The sequence below is a fragment of the Corapipo altera genome, unplaced genomic scaffold (assembly GCF_003945725.1).
Source record: "Corapipo altera isolate COAL_440 unplaced genomic scaffold, ASM394572v1 23, whole genome shotgun sequence".
In the NCBI taxonomy this organism is placed as follows: Eukaryota; Metazoa; Chordata; class Aves; order Passeriformes; family Pipridae; genus Corapipo; species Corapipo altera.
This window is the reverse complement of record NW_020884878.1, coordinates 10,972,571-10,998,901: the sequence shown is the minus strand read 5'-3', so window position 1 is coordinate 10,998,901 and position 26,331 is coordinate 10,972,571. Positions and strand designations below refer to the sequence as shown.

The 26,331-nt window shown below is 42.5% G+C and overlaps 1 protein-coding gene across 3 annotated transcripts in view; it reads right to left on the bottom strand.

Annotated features, from left to right (window-relative positions):
- The window catches only part of ITPK1 (inositol-tetrakisphosphate 1-kinase), a 141,681-nt gene that overhangs the window by 114,170 nt on the left and 1,180 nt on the right, over positions 1-26,331 (bottom strand). Inside the window, exons 1-2 of one of the 3 annotated variants that reach the window (XM_027637596.1) lie at positions 26,107-26,251; positions 25,685-25,863 (exon numbers count right to left, since the gene is read on the bottom strand). In XM_027637596.1, the coding sequence (XP_027493397.1) occupies positions 25,685-25,779 (95 nt within the window). In that variant the 5' untranslated portion in view covers positions 25,780-25,863; positions 26,107-26,251. Of the gene's footprint in view, positions 1-25,684; positions 25,864-26,106; positions 26,252-26,331 lie in introns of those variants that run through there. The other 2 variants (XM_027637594.1, XM_027637597.1) reach the window with 2 other exon arrangements.

Genomic DNA, 26,331 nt, shown 5'->3' with positions numbered 1-26,331 from the left:
ATTTTCACAGAAAAGCGATACATTGGCATCAAAGGGAGTTTATAAATATTAATGCATCAGAGCAAAAACCTGCAGCCACTGAAGACTTTCCACCACACTGAAATTATCAGGCATGAAGAAAGGCACTGGGCAAGCAATACCAAAGCTAAGTATGAAAACCAGCCAGTACCAGCCAGCCACAACCTCGTGGACAGCCCATTTCGCCTGCTGGCACAAAGGCAAGCTCAGCTCCATTGCCTTAGCTTTTCCATCAGCAGAATATTCTGTGTTTTTGTTATTAAATATTTGTGACAATCCTTGCTTTTATTATTTTTCATCACTGATGGACTCCACCTTATTGTCTATCAGGGAAGCAACCAAGCGGCAACTCCAACATTGGGGTGCTTGCTCCAGGGGCCCCAGCTCACAGCCACAGCCATCAGTGCACATGGAAGTTGCTTAAGGCCATCTGAAACCCAGCAAGATTCCACTGTAACAGAGGGACTTTTTGTGGTTTGTTTTTTTGCACACAGATTGTCAAACAGGCAATTAATCAGAGTAATTTTTACCAATTTGTATCCGACTATACTATATTTCAGCAAGCTTTTCCGCAGTAATCAGTATTTTGAAAAGATTTATGACTGAAGTGGATGAAAAGCTGGCATTTGGGAGAGGGAGTTCTCAATTTTCTCAGCCTGTAAAGCACCACAGATCCAAAGGAGAAGGGAAATAGAGTGCACCTTTACAATCTGGTAGGAACAGATAATGTAGTATGGGGAGAAAATATCTCACCTAAAACTCTAAGTGCTTTTCAGATGGGCTGTAAAAAAAATCCCAAGACTTTGGGCTGTCACAGAAGACTGTCCAAGTAGGATAAAACCCCATAGAGGGCAGCCACATTTGTGCATTTCTTCTTTGTTTCTATTAACAGGAAATGGTCTGATCATACATCAGACACTACAACACCACAAGTGATTTTTACCACCTCAGTCACACACAACATTCGGTAGTACAATCTGATCTTCTCCCCATCTTCCAAGCATTATATAATCTCATTTACAGCCATTAAAAATGCTTCTTAAGAGTGCTGTATCAGAACAAAGTGCCCTGAAAGCGACTAGAAAATAAGAGAGGACCTTGGTAGAGCAGCAGCAGCATTACTCTGGTATTCACCTGTAGTGCCACAAATACCCATTACAACAAACATTCACCAGCAGCTCACAGCAAAGATCCAGCTAGAAACCCACTAATCCCTTATCCTGCAAGAGCAATGACAAAGTGAAGCATCCAACACCGGTGCTCAGAGGTTCAAGTCAAAGGGAGGAAAAAGCCATGAAAGAAAGAAAACAGGCACTGCAAGCAGTAACTAGGGGAGATAAACTGCCTTTAGTTACTAAGTATTAAGACAGAGTTTCAGTAATGGTTTAATGAAATATTACAGGGTTACTAATTTCAGCATTATAAAAAACAGTTAGTGCAGAAATAAAATCTGTGTATCCCAAGTTATAAAATTCATAAAGTCAGTAAATACAAACTCAAAAGGATCTGTTTTCTTTTTAAATTAGGCATTTAAGATGGATCAGCGCTGCTGAGCTCTGCCAGACTCTTTTCTTGGAATGAGTGACCCCAGGTTCTGGGAGCCCATAGTTGCTGCTTTCCCAGCAGGGACATAAAACCTTTAACCACAGCCTTTCAAGAGAAAAAAACCTGAAGAATCATCAGTGGGAAGAAGGAATGATTAACAGCTGCACAGAAAAATTATTAAAGGCAATGAGTTATTCATCCTACCAGACATTCAGAGACGTATTTAGTACCTGATGACAATTATAAGCAATTGGGCAGGGTTCAACCTCCAGCCATAGGCTTACACCACCAGACATCATCAGATCCAGTTCTCAGCTATGGCAAGCAGACACACCATGTGATCTCTTTATAACCTTATTAAAAACCAGCCTCAACTCAAGCTGTTTTGGCACTATCTTCCATTACAAGACATTAATCTCCCAAAGGTCAGAGTCCTTCAAATTTGCAGGCTAAATCGTTCCAGGATCATCCCTCAGCTTCAATAAACGGCTTGCTTCCTCAAGCACTGCAAAGAGCACGCATGTCCTTTCTGTTCCCAGTTCCTTTGTCTCCCCACGACCCCAGTCACCCCAGTGTTAATATGACCCTCTGCAAAAACCAAACACATGACCCATCCCTTTCAAAAGTCAAAGGTCACGAGGTACCAGCAATGACTCAAAGAGACCTGAGAAGAGGCAGCAGAATCACGAGGCAGAAGGCAACATCCCTTCCAGGGACAGATATGGTATTTATCTTTATATATGCAAAACTCTCACTGCAGAAGCTATTGGAGGCTTCTAGAAACCTTTGAACACAGTGGGATGGCTCCTATGACTGGAGATTTGGAATGGGAGGATACCAGCTCTTTAGGAGGGACAGGCTGGGGAGACAAGGAGAAAGTGTCACCCTCTGTGTCAATGAACAGCTGGAGTGCATGGAGCTCTGCCTGGGAATGGATGAGGAGCTGACTGAGAGCTTAGGGGTCAAGACTAAATAGAGGGCAGACAGGTGACATTACAGTGCTGGTCTGACACAGGCCACCTGACCAGGAAGACTGAGCACATGAGGCCCTGTATGGACAGATAGAAGCAGCCTCACATTCACTATCTCTGGTCCTCACGGGGGACTTCCCAGCAAAATCCATGGGGCAGATACTCCTAGAAACTGTGGGAAGTCATGGAAAAGATGGAAGTGATTGGTGACAGCTAGAAAATTGTGCCTGACAAATCTGGTGGCTAAAGGAAGAGTAACTGATGCCATCTACCTGGATTTGTGCAAAGCATTTGACACTGTCCCACATGACATCTTTGTCTCTAAACCTGAGATGTGCCTCGCTGTTCTGAGAAGGAGCTTCAAGCTGCTCTCATCTTCACGGGATGAGATCACTTTCTGCATGCTGCACAAACACCACCAGTTCAGTATGGCCAGCAAGACAGGGCTCTGCTGAGCCCCAGGTTGGTTCTGCTGGTCTCCTGCACACCACGAGGGAAAATCAACACACACGTCCACTCTTCTAAAGCCAAGGGGTACAGAGAAGAAAGTATGTCTGTCAAGCCAGCTTTCATCTAGAAATGGCTTTTAATCCACTAACCCTGAAACCAAATGCTGTACATCCACTGTAGCGTTCCAAGACTTTGGCAAACAGCCTTGAATAAACCTTTTGGGAGTTTTTATAGAGGCCAGACACCCACTGAGACATGCATGAGAAATGTGTAATACACAAAATGTTTTTTCACTTCTTGGATCTCTAAAAGAGATTGGGCATTTTTTTGGCAGAAATTAGAGACATATTTAAGTTCAGCAACTTGCCATGCAAAAATGAGTTTATTCATCTCCAGCCAGGGTTCAAGTAAGATATATAGGTGTCTGGGGCTTTTTCCTTTGTGCAAAACTTCATTATACAAGCAAGGGAAACTTAATATGTCTAGTCACTGAAGAAACCCATTTCCAGCTCTCTTTTCCCTTCTCGATAAGGGATGGTCCTAATGTGTTGGCATTGTACAAGTCAGACATCAAGTTTCCCTCAAGTTTCATCATCTCTGAGAGCACTTGTGATTTCTTGTCTCCTACACTCACCAAGTGACCAGTCCTTGCATATGCAAGGAACAAATTTTCATTTATGGAATCAGAGTCAGACATAGATTCATGGACATAACCAACAACAGGAGTCTGTGGCCAGATAGAGACACTGGCACAGATAGCAATCATGTTAAAAGGATATCCATGTAAAGGTTTAGCATATAGTAAGTAAAGACATTCCTAGAAATCTTTTCCCCTCAAACTCTGCATCAGTTTAGGCTCACATAACTCTTCCAGTCAGTTCCTGCTTTGTTTTCTCCCTTTGAGACGCATTTCAAGTTCAGCCTCTAGTTTGGGGCACTTACGAATGTAGCTGTTATTTCAAAGAGGACTGGCTGGTTAAGCCCAAAATAAAAAGCTGGCTAAAAGCAGTTTAGTATCATCTGAAACTGGATTTCACCTTTATTTCACTATGCAGTTCCCTCAAAACACTGTATGAATCCCGTAAATGGAAAATGGAAAAGCACTTGGAATCTTAAAAGTGCAATTCTGCAGCCTAGTACTCTACTTGAGAGGAAAAAGATGTTCAGCAGAAAAAACAGTACAAATTAAAGAAATGTGAATTGAATTGCTTTTCTCCATTTGAATAGATGCAGACATTAACACCAATAATGGGAATTTCCTTCCCCTGCAACTGATTCTTCTGCTCAGTTTATGTAAACATAGATCAAAGAAAAATGATTTTACTTTGTTTGGAAGCCTCATTAGAGAGGCCTGCAACAAAATGAAAGCTTGGCTTTCAACAAGTGATGATCATACTGTTTGAAAATATTCCATTTATTGACATGTGGCCAACTTCCCTGAGAAGGAACAGGATAGAGTGTTTGATAGTGCTACAGTGAACTATCTTAGCAATGTACACAAACTACATATGATCCTGGAAACGAAATAAAATGTCTGCAACATGCAATATTTGAGTATGGTCCTACTTCCAAGAAAAAGTATCTAAGTGGAGAGACAGCAAGTTAATACATGGGGGTTTTTATAAAGCACGCAGAATAATATTAATAGCTGATGTGAACATTGGGGCCCAATCTCACTACTCCTCTCACAAAGACAGACACCAGGGTACACACACACACACACACACGCACACACACACACACACACACACAGAGGATCCTCTAATTAATCCCGCCCTTGTTTTTTTTCTTAACTCAGCCCAGACAGCAGCTGTTACACCCATCATTTCCATCGGTAAATGAGCACATGGGTTTTAAGACGACAATTTTCTCTAATTTGGCCAGAGCATGAAGGAGCTGATATACAACCCCCAAAGTGGTACTACATTTTCTAACCAGACTCTACCCCAGCCCAGATTCAGATCTGCTGGGAGGTCTCTGCTACACTGGGAGATCCAGACAATTTCTTGGGCCTCCTCGGATTTTCTAGAAGTTCCCTCAATAAGCTAAATCATATCAGAGCTGTGCTACTCATACCCTCATTCGCCCTCAAAAAAAAAAAAAAAGCCTAAGGCCAACAGTTCACCTGCATCTTTTACATTTGCTTCCCTTTATGGACTTAATCTAGATTTTCTGGTACCTGCCCCTCCCCATTGTAGCATTGGTGTGATCACAACTTGCTGATAAGTTTAAAAGATAACCTAAATTCCTCTTAAAGGAAAAAAAAAAAAGCTAAATTTCTATTCTAATCTACCAAATTACCACTGTCCTTATCATCACTAAGGAGGTGGACATATAAACAGCTGATCCAGCTTTTGAGTGGGAGTTGGAGGCAGATGCACCAAGGCATAGTACCAATTAGTTGTTTTCCTCTGGATTATATTTGTCCAGCACCACCCTGAAACTCACTCTTCAATCCCAATAATTGACAGCAACTAATTAGGAAGGAAAAATGCAAGTGGTTTATTAAATGTTGATTACATGTTTGATTACACATGATCACAGAACAAATCTCGCTTGGACAAGTATATTCATTTTCTCTTGCTCACTTCTTTTGTTTGTAGACATAAGAAATAGACACAGTGAAGATGCTGATGTACCATGCACTGGGATTTCAAGCCTACAGGTGACTGCAGAACACAAGGTAAGGAGAAGCTGACAATTCCTCTGCTGTTTCAGGCTGCTTTCCACATTACTCATCACGGGATGCACATTACTAACTCCCCATGTTCTCGCTTTAGGGCTTCCACATTTGACATACAGAGAATCAACTCAAAGATACTGCCAGAATTACGTCACAGGTTAATTGGAGATACATCAGCATAAGAGAAAGGGACTTGTTACAACTTTTAAATTGCTGTAATTCCAAAACATGTACAAGAACTTAAAGAATCATTCTACATAGGAAAAAAAATCTGCATTAAACAACAGCTTCAAATGATGTAGAAAATTCTGATCTTAGATCCTTGAACTGTATCTAGTGAGTAATGTGACTTTTGTTCATCCCATTTATTGTCACTTAAATTATCAAGTACTAGTAAATGAAAATGACCGAACCATGTTATACTATTAAAATTTGCAAACGTACACATTTACCTCTTTATTCTTAGTAAATAAAAATAATATTTGCTCAGAATATTTCCAAGAATTCTTGTTTGTGAAGGCAAAAGAAAATCCTAGCACATCTATCTGCGACAGCAGGATTTTGTATCCAAAGAAGTCTTTTTCCCTGGCAGCATGTTTTCACAGCTCTTTGCACATCAGATCCCTGCAGTCAGCCGTGCTTCATGGCAAAGGAGGCTGCTCCACACCCAGCTTTACGTAACGCCCTTGCACACAGTTGCTCAGCCTTGCTGACTTCACTCTTGCCCTGGGTGGGTATTATCTGCCCACATGGACTTGCAGAGTTTCATGCTTTATCAGCACACAGTCCAAGAGGTGCCAAATACACAGGCATCACCTTAAGGTCAGAAGCTAATCCAATTTAGCAAAAACATTCCTCTTCAAAATCATCCCAGTTGACCACAATTATAAAGTTGTGATGGTTATAAAATGATAATCAAAACCTTGTGAGAGTTGCACTTGAAGAGACCATAAACCACCACCTTATTTGGACTACTCCCTTACATCTCAATGAAACACTACATCACCCCTAATTAATTTCTGTAGTTTCCAGACAAAACTAAAAAAAGTAAACAACCAGGTTAGTATATTTTTTTACGAGAATAATTTGAACACCTACATTTTTTTCCCTCCACCTGAATTCTAGCACCACCATCCACATCGTGTAAAAGAAGTCTTCCTCCAGTCTGGTCTGCATGTCTCAACACCCCTGCCCCAAGGCAGTCACCAGCCAAGCATCCCCCTTAATCCCAAACAGCTCTCAGACCTGGAAGGCTGCAGGCCAGCCAGCACATTCGGCACAGCAGCACTAACAACAGCCCACCAGTGACAGTCCCACAGCATCACAGTCAGCCTTGACCTCGCAGCAGGACACTCTCTCAAGGCCCGGCTTCAAGAGAAGACCAAATCCAGTGTAAAGTACTAAAGTGCAAATTTTTTGAACCTACAAAAAGCACTGGCCTGCATATTGGTCAGACATAATACCTACAGTTCCAATTACTAATTTCCGATAGTTTACAACAGCAGCCAAGCGCCCCAGGGCACTTTTAAACCACAGACCCTGCTTACAGAGGTACACTACAGCTCCATTTATATCCCTGTCTGTCTTCAGCATATTCAGTCAGAAGTGACTCTGGAAAAGTAAGAGATCATTTAATTATGATTTTATTCCACTGTTTTCACACTGTGGTGTTCTCCTTAGAAAAATACTAGTAAGGTCATGCCTAGACTTTTTTCGGAAGACTTTCCCTGGTGAAGATTAACTTCTCTATTCACACCACAAGTGGGTAAAAAAAAAAAAGTCTACAGACAAACAATTAGGAAATGAAAGAAAAAAAATGTAAAACTGCATTTTTGGCCATTTAAGGCTATGAATTGAAAAAGAATGAATATGCTCTTACGTCAAAACCAAACAAAATTTTAATATTGTTGACTGCAGAAATATCTCTCTTTTTCAAGTAGTTCTTTGTAAAATATGTCACTATAACTAAGGCCCTAACCCACAGTCTTGCATCCTACCTTACAGTAAACTGCTTACAGATGATTCTAGAGATAACCTGTGTGGCAAACTTGCCATTAAACTTCTCCCTCTGCTCGTACACAAGAGAGAACTAGCAAGAACATAATATCAAAGAGCAAGTTTCTATTTCTTCCTCAAAGTTAATCACTGCCTTGGCACTAGGCTTGCTCAAGATGCATTACCTAATGTCTCTACCCACCTACAGCCATACAGCTCTTGTGCTGTAATTAAATGGCACCAAGCCAAACATCACTGGTCTTGCACCTTTCTAGTAGCATAAGCAGGCAGGACATGCTTATGCTGTCGAGTACCAAACACCTCCACTGATGATGAACGTGCTCGGACAACACAGGTGACAGAAGCTGTGGATGAAGCTTGCCATCACAGACACTTCACACACACAGCACAAGTTTGTATTTATTCCATAAGCCCAGATAAAAAAGTATTTTTAAAAAGCTAAAGTTAGAATTCAGTTTTTCAGTGGAGAGGTTTCATATGAAATGGGTTTTAAAACTGTCCTCCTCCTCTGAGGAGGACATACTGAGTCCCATCAATGCCTCAGTCAGGACACATTCCAGGGACAGGAGGGTAGGACAATAATCTCTGCCTCTCATGCTGTCCCTCAGTTTTACAGCTGATGTTCTTTACCCTCTCACTCACCTCTCTGCTCTCTCACTTGGAACACCAAGGCTTCCACTAGCTGCATCACACAGGTTCAGGCTTAACAGTTACCCCAGCCACTTCTACATCTCACTCCAAAGGCCCATCTATCCTACCCTCCAAGTTGTCATGGAAAACCATACCTTAGAGAAGCAAGACAGAGAGAGCAGAAACACAATCTCCAAAAAAATCAATACCATGGAAAATCTATGGAACACTGCCAGTCTCAGTATAAAACAAGAACAAACACAGTAAAGATCTCCTTTCCCTGATGTAAACATATGGTTTTGGAAGTCAGTACCAGTCCACAAGCAATCCAGAAAATCACGGTAAAAAGAAAACAGTCTTTCTCACACCAGGACAACTCAACAACACAAACTTTCTTCAGAAGGAGCAGGAACAGCATCCCAACTTAAGTACATGAATGACTCTTGCCTTGGATCAGAAAGGGTGCTTACACCAGCTCAGAGCATCACACAGCAGGCAGCCCGCTGTGGATATGTGATCAACATATCCATCTTCTTTCCTAGATGTGGCTCACAGCTGTTCATTTGAAAAGCAACCAGGAGAGAAGGTACAGGGCCTTGTAGTCTAGAAAGCTTTCATACTGGTTTCGGTATTTTATTCTTTCCCATGAGACCACTCCTTGAAACCTTTACATACACAGAGATTAACTGACCACGCTGTGTTCTGCAGACATGCTGTTTTCAGTCCTGTGGATAAGACAACTGATGTAAACAGAGCTCAACTTAAAATACTAAACTTCTTCTAAAGCAAAGTAACTGCCTGCCTTGTTTTCACTTGGAAGGGTTTAGATTACACTGTTCCACTTTCGCTGCTAGTATATGATCTGGTCAGTGTTTCAGAGTTACATTCTCAACTGGAAAGCAAGACCAAAACACTGCTGTGCTGCTTGTTGGTCACTGGAAAGATGTACTGAACTATTTCTCAAACATCTTTGCAGAAGATGCATCAAATGATCCTATATTTCAGAAAATAACTATGCAGCCTTAAAATCTCCTAGGAGATCCAGGTCTCATTTAGAGGGGAAAAAAGAGTTTCTTGGTACAACAGCAAACAGCAGCTTCTTTTAGGAAAACAGGCTGCAGACCATACCTGATCTTCTAATTTTTAAATAAGCATGACAAAACCAAGCTGTTACTCACTTCTGATACAACCCTCAGTCAGCCAATCTTCAGTCTTTCAGATATTTAGTACAACTAAAAATTGTGTAGAATAAACACAAAAGAGTACAGACTTCCTGAAGAGCCAGTCCCAGTAAACAACCTGCAGATGTGAAAGAAAATGAATCACTTCTGAGAAGTGATTATTTTTTTTTTTTCCAGTTCACAGCTAGATGGGTAAGTTACACAGCACCTTCATAGATAAGCTGCTACAAGAAGAATAAAAGACTCCTACTTTGGGGGATTTTTCTTTTCCAAAGTTCCTGTATTAGATAAACCTCCCCATTGGTATCAGCAGGTTTAGGTTCAAGCTCAAATTTATTTGTAGCTTCCAGAGTTTTCATTTCCCTGTGTTTCATCAGGTTTTGTGTTGGAAAGTGCTCTACTTGCTCTATGTACAGGGTTACAAGGGCCTTCCTGGAACTCAGGCAGCCACACAAGAAGCAGAGAAAAATGTAAGCAAGAAAACAACCCTTATCACTATCACTGTCCCTTCTGCACTGGATTGGTACAGAGCCTCCTGGTTCCTTCTCATCTTTGCTTTTCAAACTATAGTTTCACTTTCACGACAAATTAAAATTACCAAGTTAGCAAAGTCAGTGCAAACAGATGAAATCTTAGCTTGGCAAAAACTGAGTAACTACTTACTCTTCATACGATGAACTGAAAACATTCATTAGCTAAATAGGTCTGAAAGAGAACAGCAGTTGAGAGAGCTCAGCAACTAGGTCTGATGATATTTCTTTTATAGAAATCACCAATGGGAAGCGGACAAGTTTTAACAACTTGAATTCTTAATTTTGAACCATGTGTTGGAGTAGCTAAATGTGAATTAAGAGCTGCTGACAAATAACAAGATAAAGTAATAAACACATTGGCTCTCCTTTGAGATCTATGATCTATGAGCAATGCACACTCAGTTCAGCCACTCAACAGTGTTCTGACAGGTTTGTATTATTTCAGCATTTGACAGGCAGAAAAAGCATATTGGGAAATTCACTAATTTACTAAAATTACAGTGAAGCCAACTACTAAGCCAAAAGCCAGGCCTATTTTGGCTGCCAGGCCTATGCCTGATCCAAGGGTCTTTTTTCTATTCTCTCCTGGATAAGAGAGTATTCTTTGATTTGGAAACTCCCTGTACAACCCCCGCACCAGTGAATACATGGAAGACATCAAGATTTAAACACATTTCAGTTGTTTGCAGCTCATCTACATACACCTAAGACTTTACTCATATTTCAAAGCTGTCTGGGTGGTGTGCTTCAAAAACACCTTGTAGTCAAACTACACACTTACAGTACAGAGGGAAAGAGCCACCTCTCAGGATTTTTTGGGACTGGCCTTGCAAAAATGCCTCAGTTTCTGTAGGCATCCAACACCAACATCAGACACTTTGAATAAATAATTAAATTTCCTGAAGTGTTGGAGAAGGGGGAAAAGGCATGGGAAAGAATTTTCACTTTCAAAGGCATACAGAGAATGAGAAAAACTTAACCCTTTAGTAGTTTTTATTTCACCAAAAAGAGGTCAAGCTTTACTGAAAGAGAACCTTCATCCCTCCTCTTACAGAAGGCTCCAACAATTATCCTCTCAAAGCCAAAGCAGCTGCTGAAGACAGCCCCACATAGACATTAATGTTTCGAAGACCAAAAAATATTAAACCAAAAACATTCTCCAGCACAAGTCTTCTTTTACTGTAATAATCAGTCGGGTTAGAAAAGACCTCCGATATCATCAAGTCCAACCCCTGATCCAACACTGCCATGGTTACCAGACCATGGCACTAAGTGCCACATCCAGTCTCACCTTAAAAATCTTAAAAACCTGGATGTTGGATCAAGGGTTGGACTTGATGATATCGGAGGTCTTTTCCAACCCAGCTGATTCTATGATTCTGTGATAATCAGCACTGCTAGGCTGCTCCATTCTGCCTGGATCTGCCACAAACGACAGGCAATCTACTTCAACTGAATGGGAGAGTGAACCAGGATATTTCATATGGACCATGTACGTTTTCCAGAAACAAACATTTTGTGTTTCAGGTTTCACTGCCAGCAGCAAGTGTGCTAAAAATCTATTCTTACAGGGAGCTTTCACACCCACATATCAGTCAACATAAGTAAAGGTGGCAGCAGCACTAACAGGAAACTCAAATACTATACTTGGTCCTACAAAAACAAATTTCAAATTACTCCACCGGATACTTCCCTGGGCCAAGCAGGCATTTAGAGTATTTTTAATGGCACCAGGGTTGAATGCTTTAATTACTACCTACCACATTTTTGATTCTTGGCCATCAATCGTTGTTATCAAGCCATGACATCTTTAAAGTGCCTGCTCTCAGAAGCTATGGTACAACAAAGCAAGAACAAAACAGCAAAAGAAATCCACATGGTGATCCCAGGTTTGCCACCAAACTTGTGCCACTATGAATAAAATCTATTTCAATTCCTGTCTCCCAGGTTTTCCATTAAAAAAAAAAAAAAATCTGAACACCAGGTGTATCCAGTTCCCAAGGAATCCAACTACAGAGATTCCCAACAGCCTCAGAGGGAGCTGGATTAGGCCAAGATCTGCAAACATAGTCAGCTCTCACCAAAGTCAAGGAAAGTCAGTACCTTAAAAACTAGGAGCTTTTGAGAATCTCAGCCTAATTTGAATGCAAGGATTACTATTTTCAGAATAAGCACTTGTACACAGAGCTTGGTCCCCATGTAACTTGTCTATGGAACAAGATTTAAAGATCTTGATCTTACATATCAGGAAACAGCTTTGCCCCAAAAGAAATCTGTGGTAAAGTCATCCTAGAATAAATTACTTTGTTTCCAAAGTCTTTACCCAAGCTAGGAATGAAGCATTTTAATTATCGTCTCCTAATTGCAGTTAGTGTAATTTGGGGTGGGGGGCAGGGAAGAAACACACTTTTCCACAGTCCGCCGGTATGAAAGCTGGCCAAAAAAAGTGACTTTAAAAACACACATTGGCTGTAGTAAGTGTTCTAACCATGTTCTGTGGCTTCAGAAACACATTTTCCTCTTTGAACAAACTCCCATATCCGATTCTACAGAACTTTTTCACAATGACAAACAGGAGAAACTACTAACAAGGGGAAATCAGGGAATTTATTTGTTAATAAACGAACAGCTACAGCATGTCAGACTGAAGGTCCCATCTACTCTGCCTCTAGCTGTTCTTTCTGTTCTATAGCCGAAGACACAAAAGAAACATCCCAAAATACTGTTTTCCTTCAGTGATTCTCTTGCAATCAGAGCTACACTGTTTCTTTGCCACTGCAAAAAATACTAAGGGAACACCTGCCAAAAAGGAATGGGATTAAGCACAACAATTTCATAGATTATTCAAGACAAAGGAGAGATCAAATCACAGTACAAAAATATTGTGCCAGCCCCCACCCAAAAAATACCTATTGTGAACAAAGATGTAGGCCTTCGCTGACCAGGAAACTGCTACACACAGTAGCACAAAAATGAGAAATGACTTACTAGAAAAACTGGAGGTTGGCACAGCACACCTGGAGGTGACAGTCTGCTGCAACCATATTTTTCTCCAAGGCACTTGAGCTTATTTTACTTAGAGAAAAAAGATAAAACTCCCCAATGACCCTATGCCTTTCTCATTCAATCACTTCTGACTCTTCAAAGAATCGTTGTGGGCTCCAATCCTAGTTGACTCAAATGAGCACTTACATCCCACCGATCTCTTAGAAACGTTCAGCATTAAAACACAGCAACTGACCAACATCAATCAAATAAAGTCTTCTCTACTCTCTAGAGACTTCTCAGGAAGACATGATCTATATGCTAAAGATCCACGTGGTTTGATTACAATACCCAGAACCAATGATAACCTCTGAAGGTAATTCACAGAAAAGCTAGCCAAGACAGGCTTTAAATTACATTTAGACCAGACAATAATAAGATCCATTATTTTTTCTGCAAAAGAGCAAGTTCTGATCCACGAAAATGCTCTACCTTGTGGTGCAATGCTATTTCAAAACAAGTAATCCATCACTAGTGAGCAACGAAAGTGATGAAGATCAATGCCCTATACCATACATAAAGAGTAAAGCTACAGTTACCTTGCACTAACAAAGTAATCAGAAGGGAAATCAGTTAAAAAGTTCTTGAAACAAAGTTAGGCCCAAACAAAAGCGATTTAAACTTTGGGATGCCTATGACCAAAGATTTTAAATTCTACTGGACTGTGGGGAAAAAACAAAAACCAAGACCAAACCAACCAAACAAAACCAAACCACCAAAATTCAAAGTACAAATTCTCCCATATGCTCAGAACTGAGGGCCTAAAATAGCATTAGAGAGAGAAAGGAAAAGAAAATGGAGTTTCAATGCCCTATCTAGCAGCAAGTCTGTACTTTCTATTCAAAGTGTGCTAAACTTTTGGTTCTATAAAGGCCAGGAGAGAGGTAAAATAAAGACCCAATTTTCAAAATTCACTCCAACCTGGATAAAGTCCCTGGACTTTGATCTATTCCTTGAGACAGAAGGAAAGGTTATACCAAAATGTCAAGCCACAAAGTCAAAACATAACCCTATCGAGCACTTTTCCACCAGCAAATAGATCTCTTTTCCTCCTGTAGCCCCAGCTCCCACTTGCACTCCATGCAACCAGGAACAACTGAAAAACAACAAACCATTTTCCTCCACAGATTAAATGCACTTTAAAAGGTGGCAGTTTTGAAAAAGAAAGCTTCTACTGAGGGACAAAGGGTGCTGTTCAATTCTGTCATCACATACTCTTTCCACAGCACACAGTGCTTCAACCCAATATGCCAGCAACAATACTTCCTTTTTACTCTTATGCTTTCCCCTTTTCTGCTACATACAGGGTGCAGGTCAGCAACTACAAGTTTGGGGGTTTTTTACACTATCAGCCTTTCATCAAAATAGTAGTCTTCCTTATTTTTTTTTTTCCCTTTCCTCCCTCTTACACACACTTTTACAGTAGTTTTTCTTTTAGTGCTTGAAAACTACCAGATTGACAGCTCCAGTGAATTAAGCTCCCTCTTTGTCGGCAAAACAAGAGCAGCACCACAGGCAACCTCAGAACAAACTCTATCCTTCTCTTCCCATCCCTCCAGCCAGCAAGTGTATCTGAATGCTGAGCTTCGCACACAGCTCTATCATGCCACAGTGCCCTGTACAGTCTCTGATAAGGTGGTTTATCCAGACTAGTTCAGAGGACACTTACGTTAAAGCCACATATGCTGGAAACATGATTCGACACATTATCGGCACGTAGCTGTGCCAGACAGCACAGCTACTCTGAAACCATGAGGCTGAGTTGAGCACAGGCACATCTGTGCTCAAAGACTGACTGGCAAAGAAAATCCATTTTAGACAACAGTGTGAAAGAATGCTGAGTTGAAGCAACTCAAAGTCATACTTGAGACTACAGAAAGGCAATGTTAACTGAAAAATCAACAGGAAGACGAGAAAAACTCAATGTGTTCAATACCAGACAAAAGATGAGTGCAGACCTTACTCGAAAATTAATTGTACATTTGGCATAAATGCTAGAGAGACAGGTCTTCTCTTACTATTGCAGTACTTTGCTTCACTTTTTGAGAGTGCTCCTCTGCTATGTTACCACTTAACCTGGTCAGGCAGCAAATGTGGATCTGGACACTCTCCTCTCTTCACTTACAAGGGGTTTATAGGTTCCTCAAAACCCTCCACTGTTGGTTGCAAGTCACAGATGACCATGTACTAGATTAAGTTAGAAGACAGTTCCTAAACTGTACCCAGCTTTTAGTTCCTCCTCCCTTTTCTGCAAGCTTTTCTATTTTTAGCAGGAAAGTGTTTTCTTTTTTGGGAAGAACTTTTTACTTCTGAACTTCAAGACATCTTGACCGAAATGACCTTTTTTTTAATTAGTCAAGAGCCAGAGTGCTTTAGTAAAATGAACATGTCATCATGGCTGGGCTTTGCGAACGAAGATTTGGGAAGGGCTCTACCCACATTTGTTACATGCACGCTGGTGGCTAAAAAGGAGGGGTTTTTTGTTTGTTAGGGTTTGTTTTGGGTTTTTGTTTGTTTGTTTTTGGTTTTGTTTTGTTTTTTTTTAAACCTGTAAAGGAATAGATATTACTTATTTTTAAGTGTACGTGTACATGTTCATTTTGCTTGGAATGAACACGTACACATACACTTAAAAATAAGTAATATCTATTCCTTTACAGGTTTTAAAAACAAACAAATAAAAACCCCTAACAAACAAAAAACCTCACAACACAATAGAAGCAACTTTGGTTTTACCTATGCTTTTACTCACAACAAAACTGGAGAATTGCCAACAAGTGCCAATAGCTTCCTTATGTTCCTGTGATGTCAGAAATGAAAGTGAGTTCAAAAATGCATTAAAAGGTTTATGTGGAGCAGATCCACCTGTGGCTATTGAACGTGGTACCACGGACACAACTGCTGCCACTGGAGTCTCTAAACAGTGATGGACAGAAGGCAAGAGAGTCTGCCAAGGGGAAGCTGAGCACATTTGCTCTGTGCCTCATACTTTCTCTAAGTATCTGCTTAGAGATCAGTCCCAGCTGGCTGGGTTCAGGTCTGTTTGGCTGCCCTCATGCTCTTCAGATGGCCAAAACACCTCCAAGCAGTTAGAGCCCCGGCTATGGAACAAACACACTAGTGAACTTGTACAGGAGTAACCTCACTGTTACCTACCCCCTGCTACCCTCTCACCCTCCAAACACCAGCAAGGAGAGCCCATTCTGCCTGCACTGCTACCAGACTCCAATGACGGCAGGCAGAGGCGGCTGGATCCTCAGCCTGTAATTTCTCCTAAACTGAGACGAGATTTTGTAATCAAAGGAACAGCGTGTTCCTGAACAAAGCAGCATCTACATACAGCTGTATGACACGCAGATAGAGCTAAAGAACAACAGTTTTCAGTATTTACATTCATCTCTGGTTTGTTTTTTAACTGCAAGGAAATAAACAAGTTTCTCCTCGAAGCACACACACGTTTCCAGTCAAGTTTAAGTGGTCACTGCTGGACTCACCAAACCATACCATACTGCTGAAGCAGGCAGTGTTTCATAGTCCACTTACACAAATGACAACACTATTCATTCTTATAGGGAAAGGCTGACAAGATAAGGAATAAGCCTAGTCATCACACCAATTCTTTTAACCACTAAATTCATTTCAGAGTGGCAGGGAGAAAGGACTGTAGCACTATGGCTGCCCATGGGGCAGGCGTGGCATTTTGTAAGTGAAACCTTATGATATCATTTCCTTCCAGCACCATTAATCACCCCAGACATCACTTGTTCTATCAGCTATTAACCAGTTGTCCCAACCCCAACATGCAGATAACTTTATCAAGGTTAGGCAGCAAGTCATTACTAAGCACTACAACAGGCAGTGCCAAAGGCCTTGTTTCCAGAGAATCCTCTGAACTAGTTCCTCCTGGTGTAACAAAAGACATTACACTGTTACATGTACTTATCCAGACCTAGCATCAGGGAGAAAAATACAGAAAGTACAAAAAGTCAGCAGCACTTTAAATCATATAATTTCAGAAAAGGACAACTATGTTGCTTATGGTCAAAACATTCAACTCAAACCAGGTCTCTTAAAGCACTGATTTTTAGTCCATAAGTGCTCTTTGAGGGGTGACTCCCTCAGTGTGCATGAATGTTTGTGGTGTGGTCTGGTGAGACAAACACGGGTCTTCAGAATGACAGCCAGGAGCATCCCAGCTTCACAGGTCAAGATTTAGTATGTCTTTTGCTGTAGACTTGTCTTATTCACTTATTTTTCCTCCTTTGCCAGTGGCACCATGCAGAATGCAGTTTCACAAGGCAGTGCCTCTGGACCTAGACTGAACATGCAGAATCAATGTGTTACAGAGGGAAAGGACTGGAGATAGCCTTGTTGACAAGGAGGAAGAAAAGCCTGTGAGGAGTGTGATGAAGAGCAAAAATAAGCCTGGTTTTGAGGAGGAAGGACCAACTTCAGATTTTTCCAAGCAGGCAAACTTAACTCAGCTGTATGTGACAAGACAAGATGCTATAAATCTTCACTAACTGGCATCTCAGGGGAGATGCAACAGTTCAATGTGGACAGAACCTGCTTCCAAGTTCCGTGCCTGGTTCTGCCAATTACTTTCCTAAAAGTGCCGCTGGAAACATGATTTTCTCCACTCTACAGATCAGAGCCTTGAGAGCCCTCAGAGCAACCTCTCAATGAGCACACACCCTGCTGCCTGCATAGGTAGTAGCCTGGTTGTGGGAAAGAGCAGACTTCTGCTTTGGTTCTCAACTCACAGGAATTACTTGACAGAATTTGCATGAGTGGCAATCACACTCCAGCCAAAATAGCCCAAGCACTGCAGCTGGGAGGAAAGAAAATTACAAGTAACAACATTCTACTCGGAACTAAAGGACATCCCTTTCCACAAAAATTAGCCATTTTAAAAGCCATTCCTAAAGTACATGGTTGTCCTCCAAACAGGATTTCTCTCTGCAGACAGAGAGAATACTAACCAGCATTTTTGTAGTATTTGGACAGTATGGAAGTATCAGCAGTTTCCTCCTTGAACATATAAAGCATGTAACTCCTTCTGAGAAGAGTTAATTCCATCAGCACAAAACAAACCATTGTTTCAAGGACTGAACACTGAAATAAAAAATGAGAAAAAGGAAGATAACCAGACAAGAGATGGTTTGTTCCACAACACTATGGCACAGATGTGCCCATCCCAGGTGGTTATTTTATCTGTTATCATGCTTATTTTAGTGTTTCACATGCACTGCTTCCTTCTTTCCTTGGAACATATTCAAGAATGTCATCTCACCAAAAAGTGTCAACAGTTGAGAAGAATAGCACATTATCCAGCCAGTATCAGGAGATATGCTGTCAATTGGTGCTTCCCAGGTGCAGCATATTAAGGCAGAGGAAACACTTTCTGTCATCTCTGACACTCATTTCAGGCTGAGCCTATATATTCAAAAAAACTGCACACATTTAGAGTGTGTGCCTAGACTTCCCAAGTCATGATTCCTGAATTACTGAAGGGACTTCAAGCTACTTAATGTACACAAAAAGCAGTTTCTCAGGCTCATACTGCACTATTACAGATTGGACCAAACCAAGGACAGCACTCACCTCAGCAGAGGTCAATATCTCTGTCTAGAAATAGGACCACAGGCACATTTCATTCCCACCATGTTTGTCCAAACTGGTTGCAGAAGTCTCAAGCAACAAATTCCACTGCCTACCGAGACAATCACATTATCTTTTCCACCTTCCTGTCATCCCTCCTTCTTGGCACAATTGAAGGCCACTACTTTTTGTTCTGCCTACAACAGAACTGGGAAATACGCTTGGCAGGGGATGGGGGGGGGGACTTGTGTTGGGGTTTTTTTTCTTTCCTACAAGTTTTTTACAGTGTCTGAACATCCATCTCCAGCCTCTTACTTACATTGAATAGCACAGTACAATACACTGTATTTACAAAACCTCCAATCCTCCTCACTGCTCTCTTTTGGGCACTTCCCAGCTGATCGGCCTTTTCCCTGAAATGCCATGCCCCAGGCTAAAGGCAGGAGGTGAGACTAGGGCAGCAAGAACCTTATCAGTGCTGTGCAGAATGGAGGCCCTACCTCATGCGCCTTGCAGGCTCTGTTTCGACTGACACACCCCAAGATGACATTCATTTGGGGGTTCTGGGGGTTTTTTTTGGTAACATTGTCAATCTGTATTCAGCCTGTGACCTGCAAAAGAATGCAGATCTGTGTCTGAAGAGCTGCCACCCGGCCAGGCTCACTATTGTTCCTTGCTGCGTATCAGTTCCAACAGGTTGTGGTAAAGGGATGTTCCATGAGGAGGACGCAAACTTCCTGCACCTGAGGTAAATGATTGCTAGACCACAAAACAGAGTCGCTATGAAAGGGTGATTGTTACAGTCCCTTGTGTAGTGGAGCAGCTGCACTCTGTGTTCCCATGAAATGGTTCTGCAAGCATAACGCCGTAAGCTTTCTGTGAGAAGAACGCCTGCCAATAAGTGTTCCCAGACATTAAGAAAATGCACACATATCCAGTTCTTCTGGGATGTAAAGTCTTCTCCACACACTACTGGAAGGAGGAGCAGGGACTCAAATACAATGAGCTTTTCCTCCAAGAAATACATGGGGTTTTGCTACTACCTTCAACACCGTTTCATGGTTCAGTGCAATTTCTACCATAGGCTAGTTCTAAGTCTTTGTTAGAGTTATGTCAAAGAAACCTACCCACCCATCTGGCCTCCAGTTACTTCTCATGATATAGTATTTCAGACTAACACAAGCAACAATGGGAGCTATTGATCAACACACATACATTTTATTTTTATGGCTTTTAAGGCTGTAAAAGCTAACTGGCACAAGCCAGACATTTAACAAAAGTAGTATTTAGGGTTTTTTTGTGGGGAATTGGGGTTAAAGAAAATCCCTTGACTTCTTTCTGGAAAAAATATGTAATATACTTCATGCCTACTATATAAAGAAACAGATTATTTTAATACCCTCAAAACAGCATTATTCTTAAATCTGTCTTATAAGTCATGTTTAGATTCTTGTGCACAGGCCATGGCACACAAGAGATTGCAAATAAAATTTAGAAAAGAAAAGGAAAGCCATACAGATCTACAGCACTGAAAAAACATTTGTTTTTATGGTAGATTTACTAAACAGAGCGGTTTCTTATATATGCTAAAATAAGGCTTAACTATCTATCACAAATTAAATGGACAGAAGTTGAAGAACCAATTTAACTTAAAGAAAAAAAACCCCAAACTATTTCAAGTCACAGAAACTTAAATTATGCATACTAATATTTTGGTGGGAAAAAAATCATTGGTTGCTATATTCAGCAGATTGACCTGGTATCAGCATCAAAACGGTTTCATCATAACTCAGTGAAAAAAAAAAACCAAAACCAAACCAACCCACCACAGTGACCTGTCATAATTAAATGGTCTTCAGCACAGGTGACATGCTCTACCAGGACCTACATGCCTAAAGTGCATAAAACCAAGACCTGCTGAACTGATGCAAGTCACAATTCATGAACATGGTCTCAAGTTTCAAAACAGTCTTCACCAGTGCATGGCACCTGGGAATCCAAACTGGACCAAGATGCCTTAGCTTCCTGTGTGTCAAGGAATGCTATTGGTTTGTCATGGATGATCTCTCAAGGAGGAAAGACGACCATTTGGCTTGCTTACTAAAAATCAAGACAACTGGGCTTTACTAGGAGGCATAACTCAATTACCCCACTTCCATTGCTTTTTGTGGGCAGAATTTGAGTTTCTCAGAATTTCTATAATTTCCCGAGAACTTCTCCCTCCCAGATGCACACTCTGCTTTTATGAGAAAAAACACAGCACAGTAAAATCCATAAATAATCTGGGTGTTAGGGTACACAAGCACAGTTCTTCTGTCAGTCAAATTGCAGGATTTATCATGACATGAGTTACCTCTTCAGGCAACTCTAACCCCTTTCCTATTCATTTTCTACATGCCATAAAGAGGAAATTCTGACTCATTATGAATATAGCTACACAGAAAAGCTACCACATTACCATGCAAACTTAAAGGCTGCATATGTGAATGCTTTTGCCCAAAATAACTGAGAGCCAGCTTATCATTCAGAATTGGGTGACTTTAAATTATCTCCTCTTGGATGAGGCATATTTCACTTCACATCACTGTAACTTATTCATGTTGCCATGCCCTTACTGCCTTGCATCTCCACAGCTCCCTGAAGAGACCATAGTAACAGCTGACAAGCAGAACAAGTACAAAGGAAATGGAGGCTTTTACACAGTGAAGAGCCATTTGTAAACGGCTGCAGCTCACTAATCTTAACTGGTGCCAAACACAGTACAACTCATTTTCTGAGAAGATGTATGCATTTTTCTGTACTACCACCACCACTCCTCATACAGCATGAACAGGAGTCCTTTTATTCACAACATCCACAGAGACCTGGCAGTACACCACTGCATATTTTACAGAATGATTATGTGGGCATCCAAGAGTCTTTACCACCATCTGACATTGACAGAACATCTCTCTCATCTCTATAATGGAATGTGGCATCTCCATTTCCCTAACCTTGCATTAGTGCTCATGCACCTGCACACTGACAGCCATTCCGAGGTCAATGTGATGAGCAGGGAACTGATTGGATTGAGAGTCTTTGCCAGCTGCATAACCACTAAATGCAGCTTGAGACAGAGAGTGAGTCCAAGCAGCTAGAGAAAGGAGGAACTGCTCCTTTCAGCAGCAGAGACATATGAAAGCATCAGAACTACACATCACAGGCTCCTAAATTCTCAGTTATGAGCACCCAGAAACTTTGTCTTACTTTTTATCGGGGCATAGATACTCTGTATTTTGCCAATAGCCAGCAACCTAAAACTCTGATACCGTGCCATCATTTTGGTGAAGCAGAACATAAAGACTCATGGGAAAGTCTACTTGACATGCACAAACCAGACATTTGCACACTGCAGTCCCACGAGGACCCTACCTGGGAAACTGCAGCCACAGCAGATATGCTGGAATGCAGATAACACAAAGCATGGTGTCCTAGCAGCTTTACTCAAAAGTACAGGACTTGGTAATAGCAGCTTCTTAATAATGACTAATAAATTCACTGACAACATAAGAAGCCTGTACCACATGCCCTGTTCCACACAAAAGATCTCAATCTCACATCTCAACTCAACTAGGAATACCTTCATATGAGCAAGGCTGAGACAGAAATGCTCCTCTCTTCAGTGAAACTATACTGAGGCACAGAAAGGAACATAAAAGTTTTGCTCCAACAACAGCTTATGAAGTAGCTTATGTGGAAAGGAGTTCCTGGGCAGAACCAAAAACCACTTTGGGAAGGAGAAACCAGAACTGAGGATGCACCTCATCCCAAAGGAATGCCCCTGCCGAGGTGCTTCACACATAGCAGGGAGGATGACTAACCTGGCACTGAGGAGGGAGCTCACATTCCTCTCTATACACAGTGGCAGGTTCAGCCAGAGGACCACAGTGAGCTTGGCCCATCTTCAGGTTCGGCCTCCCTTGGGAGGCACCAGCTGCAGGCTTCAAACCGGACTTCCCACTTGCCAGGGTAAGTGCTCTATCCGCCAGGTCAACAGCTCTTGAGGTACCATTCCGGGATCACTGATCCCCTGCAACAGGCCTGGGAAAACACACTACCTTTTTGCTCACCACCCTGCTCAGAAGCCCAGAGATGTAGATGCATTAAGGGCTGCACTGGGCTCCACTTCAACAGTTGGGAACCACTGGTCTGGGCAATAAATGTGGAGGTAGAAGCATGGGCATTGCCTTCATCTCCTTGGGCTGCACCTGGAAGGCACAGTCAAGGCTGTTACGCTCTACAAAGAGCACAGCTCAGGTAGGACACATCTACTGTGTCACCATGAGGACCAAACGTGCAGGGGAGCTCAATGGCCTTTGATACAAGGAAGATTCTCTTGGGGTTATAAAGCTTAGGCAATAGTCCCAAGACACTGTTCAGGCAGGACAGCTGCCATGCCAGTCACACAGAAAGTTTCAAGGTGGATACAAACATGAAGAAAGTATTTCAGGTTCTTGCCCAGTCTTTGTGAGCAGAAAGCTAAAAGCAGGACTGCCTATGCCCCAAAGCTGCACCTTAACTGCTGGTCCTCTCACACTGGCTCATTTCAGTTCAGATAATCTAACCTAAAACCTGGAGACACTCTTAAGAGAGCAGTCCAGCACTTAGACTCTATCACACAAGAGGACGATTCAAACAGATTTTGAAACGTCTGTCCATGACCACTCCAGGATGTCAGTGCTTTGCACTAGAAGTGGCTGCCCTGACAGACTGTAAAGAAATGAAGATTCTTATCCTAACAATACCCCTCATCTAAACTCAGCATGCTTCAGGAGCTCATTAGGAGGTTTCTCTTACTTTCCTAGACTATATAATTGCTTCATTACAAACCCGTACAAACAAATCTGAACTCTGCAGTCATCCAGAAAGTATATCCCTAGGCAACAGGCAAATAAATTCCAAGTAACAGTCACCATAAAGTACATAGAGAAGATAGACACATAGTCCACTCTAACACATGAATCACTGTACAGGAATGAGTACCTTTGTCTTGCTTTTTACCATATACAAGATTTCTGGTAAAATGTATGTTGAGCTTGGCACCACTTTTTCTACAGCTGAAAAAGCTTACAAACACACAAGTCATCAAGTAGATGTTATGCACAGAACACTTGAAATCTTTGCCTAGATGAACACAGCACTCCTCCAGTGTCAGTGGAAGCTACTGGGCAGGAAAACAGAGCATACAAAATATCAGTACAACTTGCTACAGTGACTGTACTTATCCTTAAACCAAATGTTTAACTCTACTTTTACAGAAACACTAATAATGCTTTTAAAAGTACCAAAGCATGTATGAACATACATCTCTGTCTAATTTCTATAAATGTTACTCAAAGCGAGCTTAGCCTGTACAGGATGAGACAGACTAATTTTCACCAAGAAATTAGTAAAGTGCAGCAATAGAGACACTTCTGGGTCAATTTTTACAGCACCATGAAGATGTAAAACTATTAATAAAATTTGTACAGTACACAAAGAGATTGTAGATAGATCCATGTTATGTAACACAAGTGTAAGGAATTTCTGAAGTAGAGAAATGAAGCAAAGCACCTAGTCAGAAAGAGAAACATAGGCAATAGAGGGCAAAAAGTCAGTTTTGGAGATTGCTAAGCATAACAATGTACAGCACATAATACCAAAAACAAAGGATAAATTACTACAAAAAGTTTTTAATGGATTTCCTGAGATTCTTCCTAAATTCTAGGCATGAAAATTAGCCTATACCAAACCTCAAGGCCCTAAAAATTACGTTTTTCTTAATAGAGGTTAAAAGGTATTTCTGTGCATCAGAAAAACTAATCTAAAATCTCTCGGCAAGGTCAAAACTTAGTCCACAAGTATTTTGTTGGAGAATGACATAAAATTTAAAAAGATGTTAAACCAGAACTTGTGGCCTTTTCTTTATATTTTAAAAAATTGATAAATTTTGCTGAAGTTTGACAGAGGAGATACAGGATGCCAAGTACACAAGCCGATGGAAAAGCTTCTGTCACTTTCTCGAAACAGTTTTCTGTTTCTTTTGCTTCCTTCATCCTTACAGAAAGAAGCAAGTGCTGCCAACAGAAATTTCACAGGGATTGGTGTTTTAGCATGACATGCTTTAATAAAGTATATTTGAAGTCTTGTAAAATATATTCTGTAAAGTTTGAAAAGACTTCACAGAAACCACCACACAGGTCATGCTGCAAATTTTTCAATTATCAAAACTCATTTAATATCCTTGTTATGAACTATTAGAATTAAATAAGTCAGAAAAAAATGTTATTCAGTATCAGAAGCTGTAATGCATGTGTCACAAGACCTTGGACCCATAACTTCCAATGAAATAATAAAATTGTGTAATATACTGCATAAATTATCCTCTAAGCTGTTCAGATAAAGTCTAAGTACTGCTTATCAAACTAACCTTTACCTCTGGGACTGCACAAAACAGACGCAGTTATACTACCTTCGGATGTCTCATTCATGTCTCAGGTGAATACAAGCTTATTCAGGGGTTTGTGGGCCCTAATTTTATATGTTTTCACATGACGTGAAGGAAAGTTATTCCCCCTCTTTCTAATAATAATTCGGTTCGTAACAAGGTCCGCAGAAATCCGGGAATGCCAGAGACCTCTCGGCAAGCAGCAGGCAGAAATTAACGCGGGCGGGCAGTACCGCGGGGCTGTGCCGGGCCCTCGCACACCCACGGGGACGCTGCACCGCCCCGGATCGGGTTTCCCGGGAGCGATCGGCAGCGCCCAGGTGAGCGGGAGGCAGGAGCGCACAGCCGCGGCCCGGCGGAGCGGGGTACCCGGGGCACGGCGAGCCCTGCGGCCCCAGCCCCGGCGGGCACAGCCGGCTCCGGGAACACGCACCGAGCACGGGACGCCCGCGGGCCACGGCCGAGCCCCGAGCGGCCCCAGCCCCATCCCGGGGCCGCCGTCTGCCCCGGCGCTCCCTGCGGCGCGGCCAGGGCCGCCTCCTTACCGGCACAGCTCGGCGAAGGCCTGGAAATTTAGCTTCCTGATCTTCTTCTCGCTCAGCCAGTATCCCACCCGCTTCCCCTTCAGGAAGGTCTGCATGGTGCCGCCCCGCGAGCAGGGGACCACCTCGGGGCGGCGGGGCAGCGCAGCTGCCGCTCGCACTCGGCGCCTGCCAAGCGACGGCTGCAAGTGAAGCAGAGAAAGGAGGATCAGCCGGTTCCCCGCGGCGGGCGCTGCCCCCCGCCCGCCCCAGCTGAGCCGCGCCAGGCGCAGCCCCCGGCAGTCGGGCAGCCCCGGCAGGCCCTGCCCCGCACCGGCGGGCAGCTCGCCCAGGAGGGCAGAGAGGAGCCGCTCCCCGCACCAGCCCCGGAGGCACACCGCCGCCGCTCGCCCCGCGGCACGCCCGCAGCGCCCGCCCGCACGGACCCGCCGCCGAGCTCGCCTCCGTGCCCGCCCGCCGCTGCTGCTGCTGCGCGGCCGCGGTGGTGCTGGTGGTGGTGCCGGTGCTGCTGCAGCCGCTCAGCTCCCCATTTGCCCGCTATTCGCAGCCGCCTCCACTTCCTCCTCCTCCTCCTCCTCCTCCTCCTCCTCCTCCTCCTGCGGGCCGTCCCCTCCGCCGCGCTCCCCCCCCCGCGCGGGGCGGGCACCGGG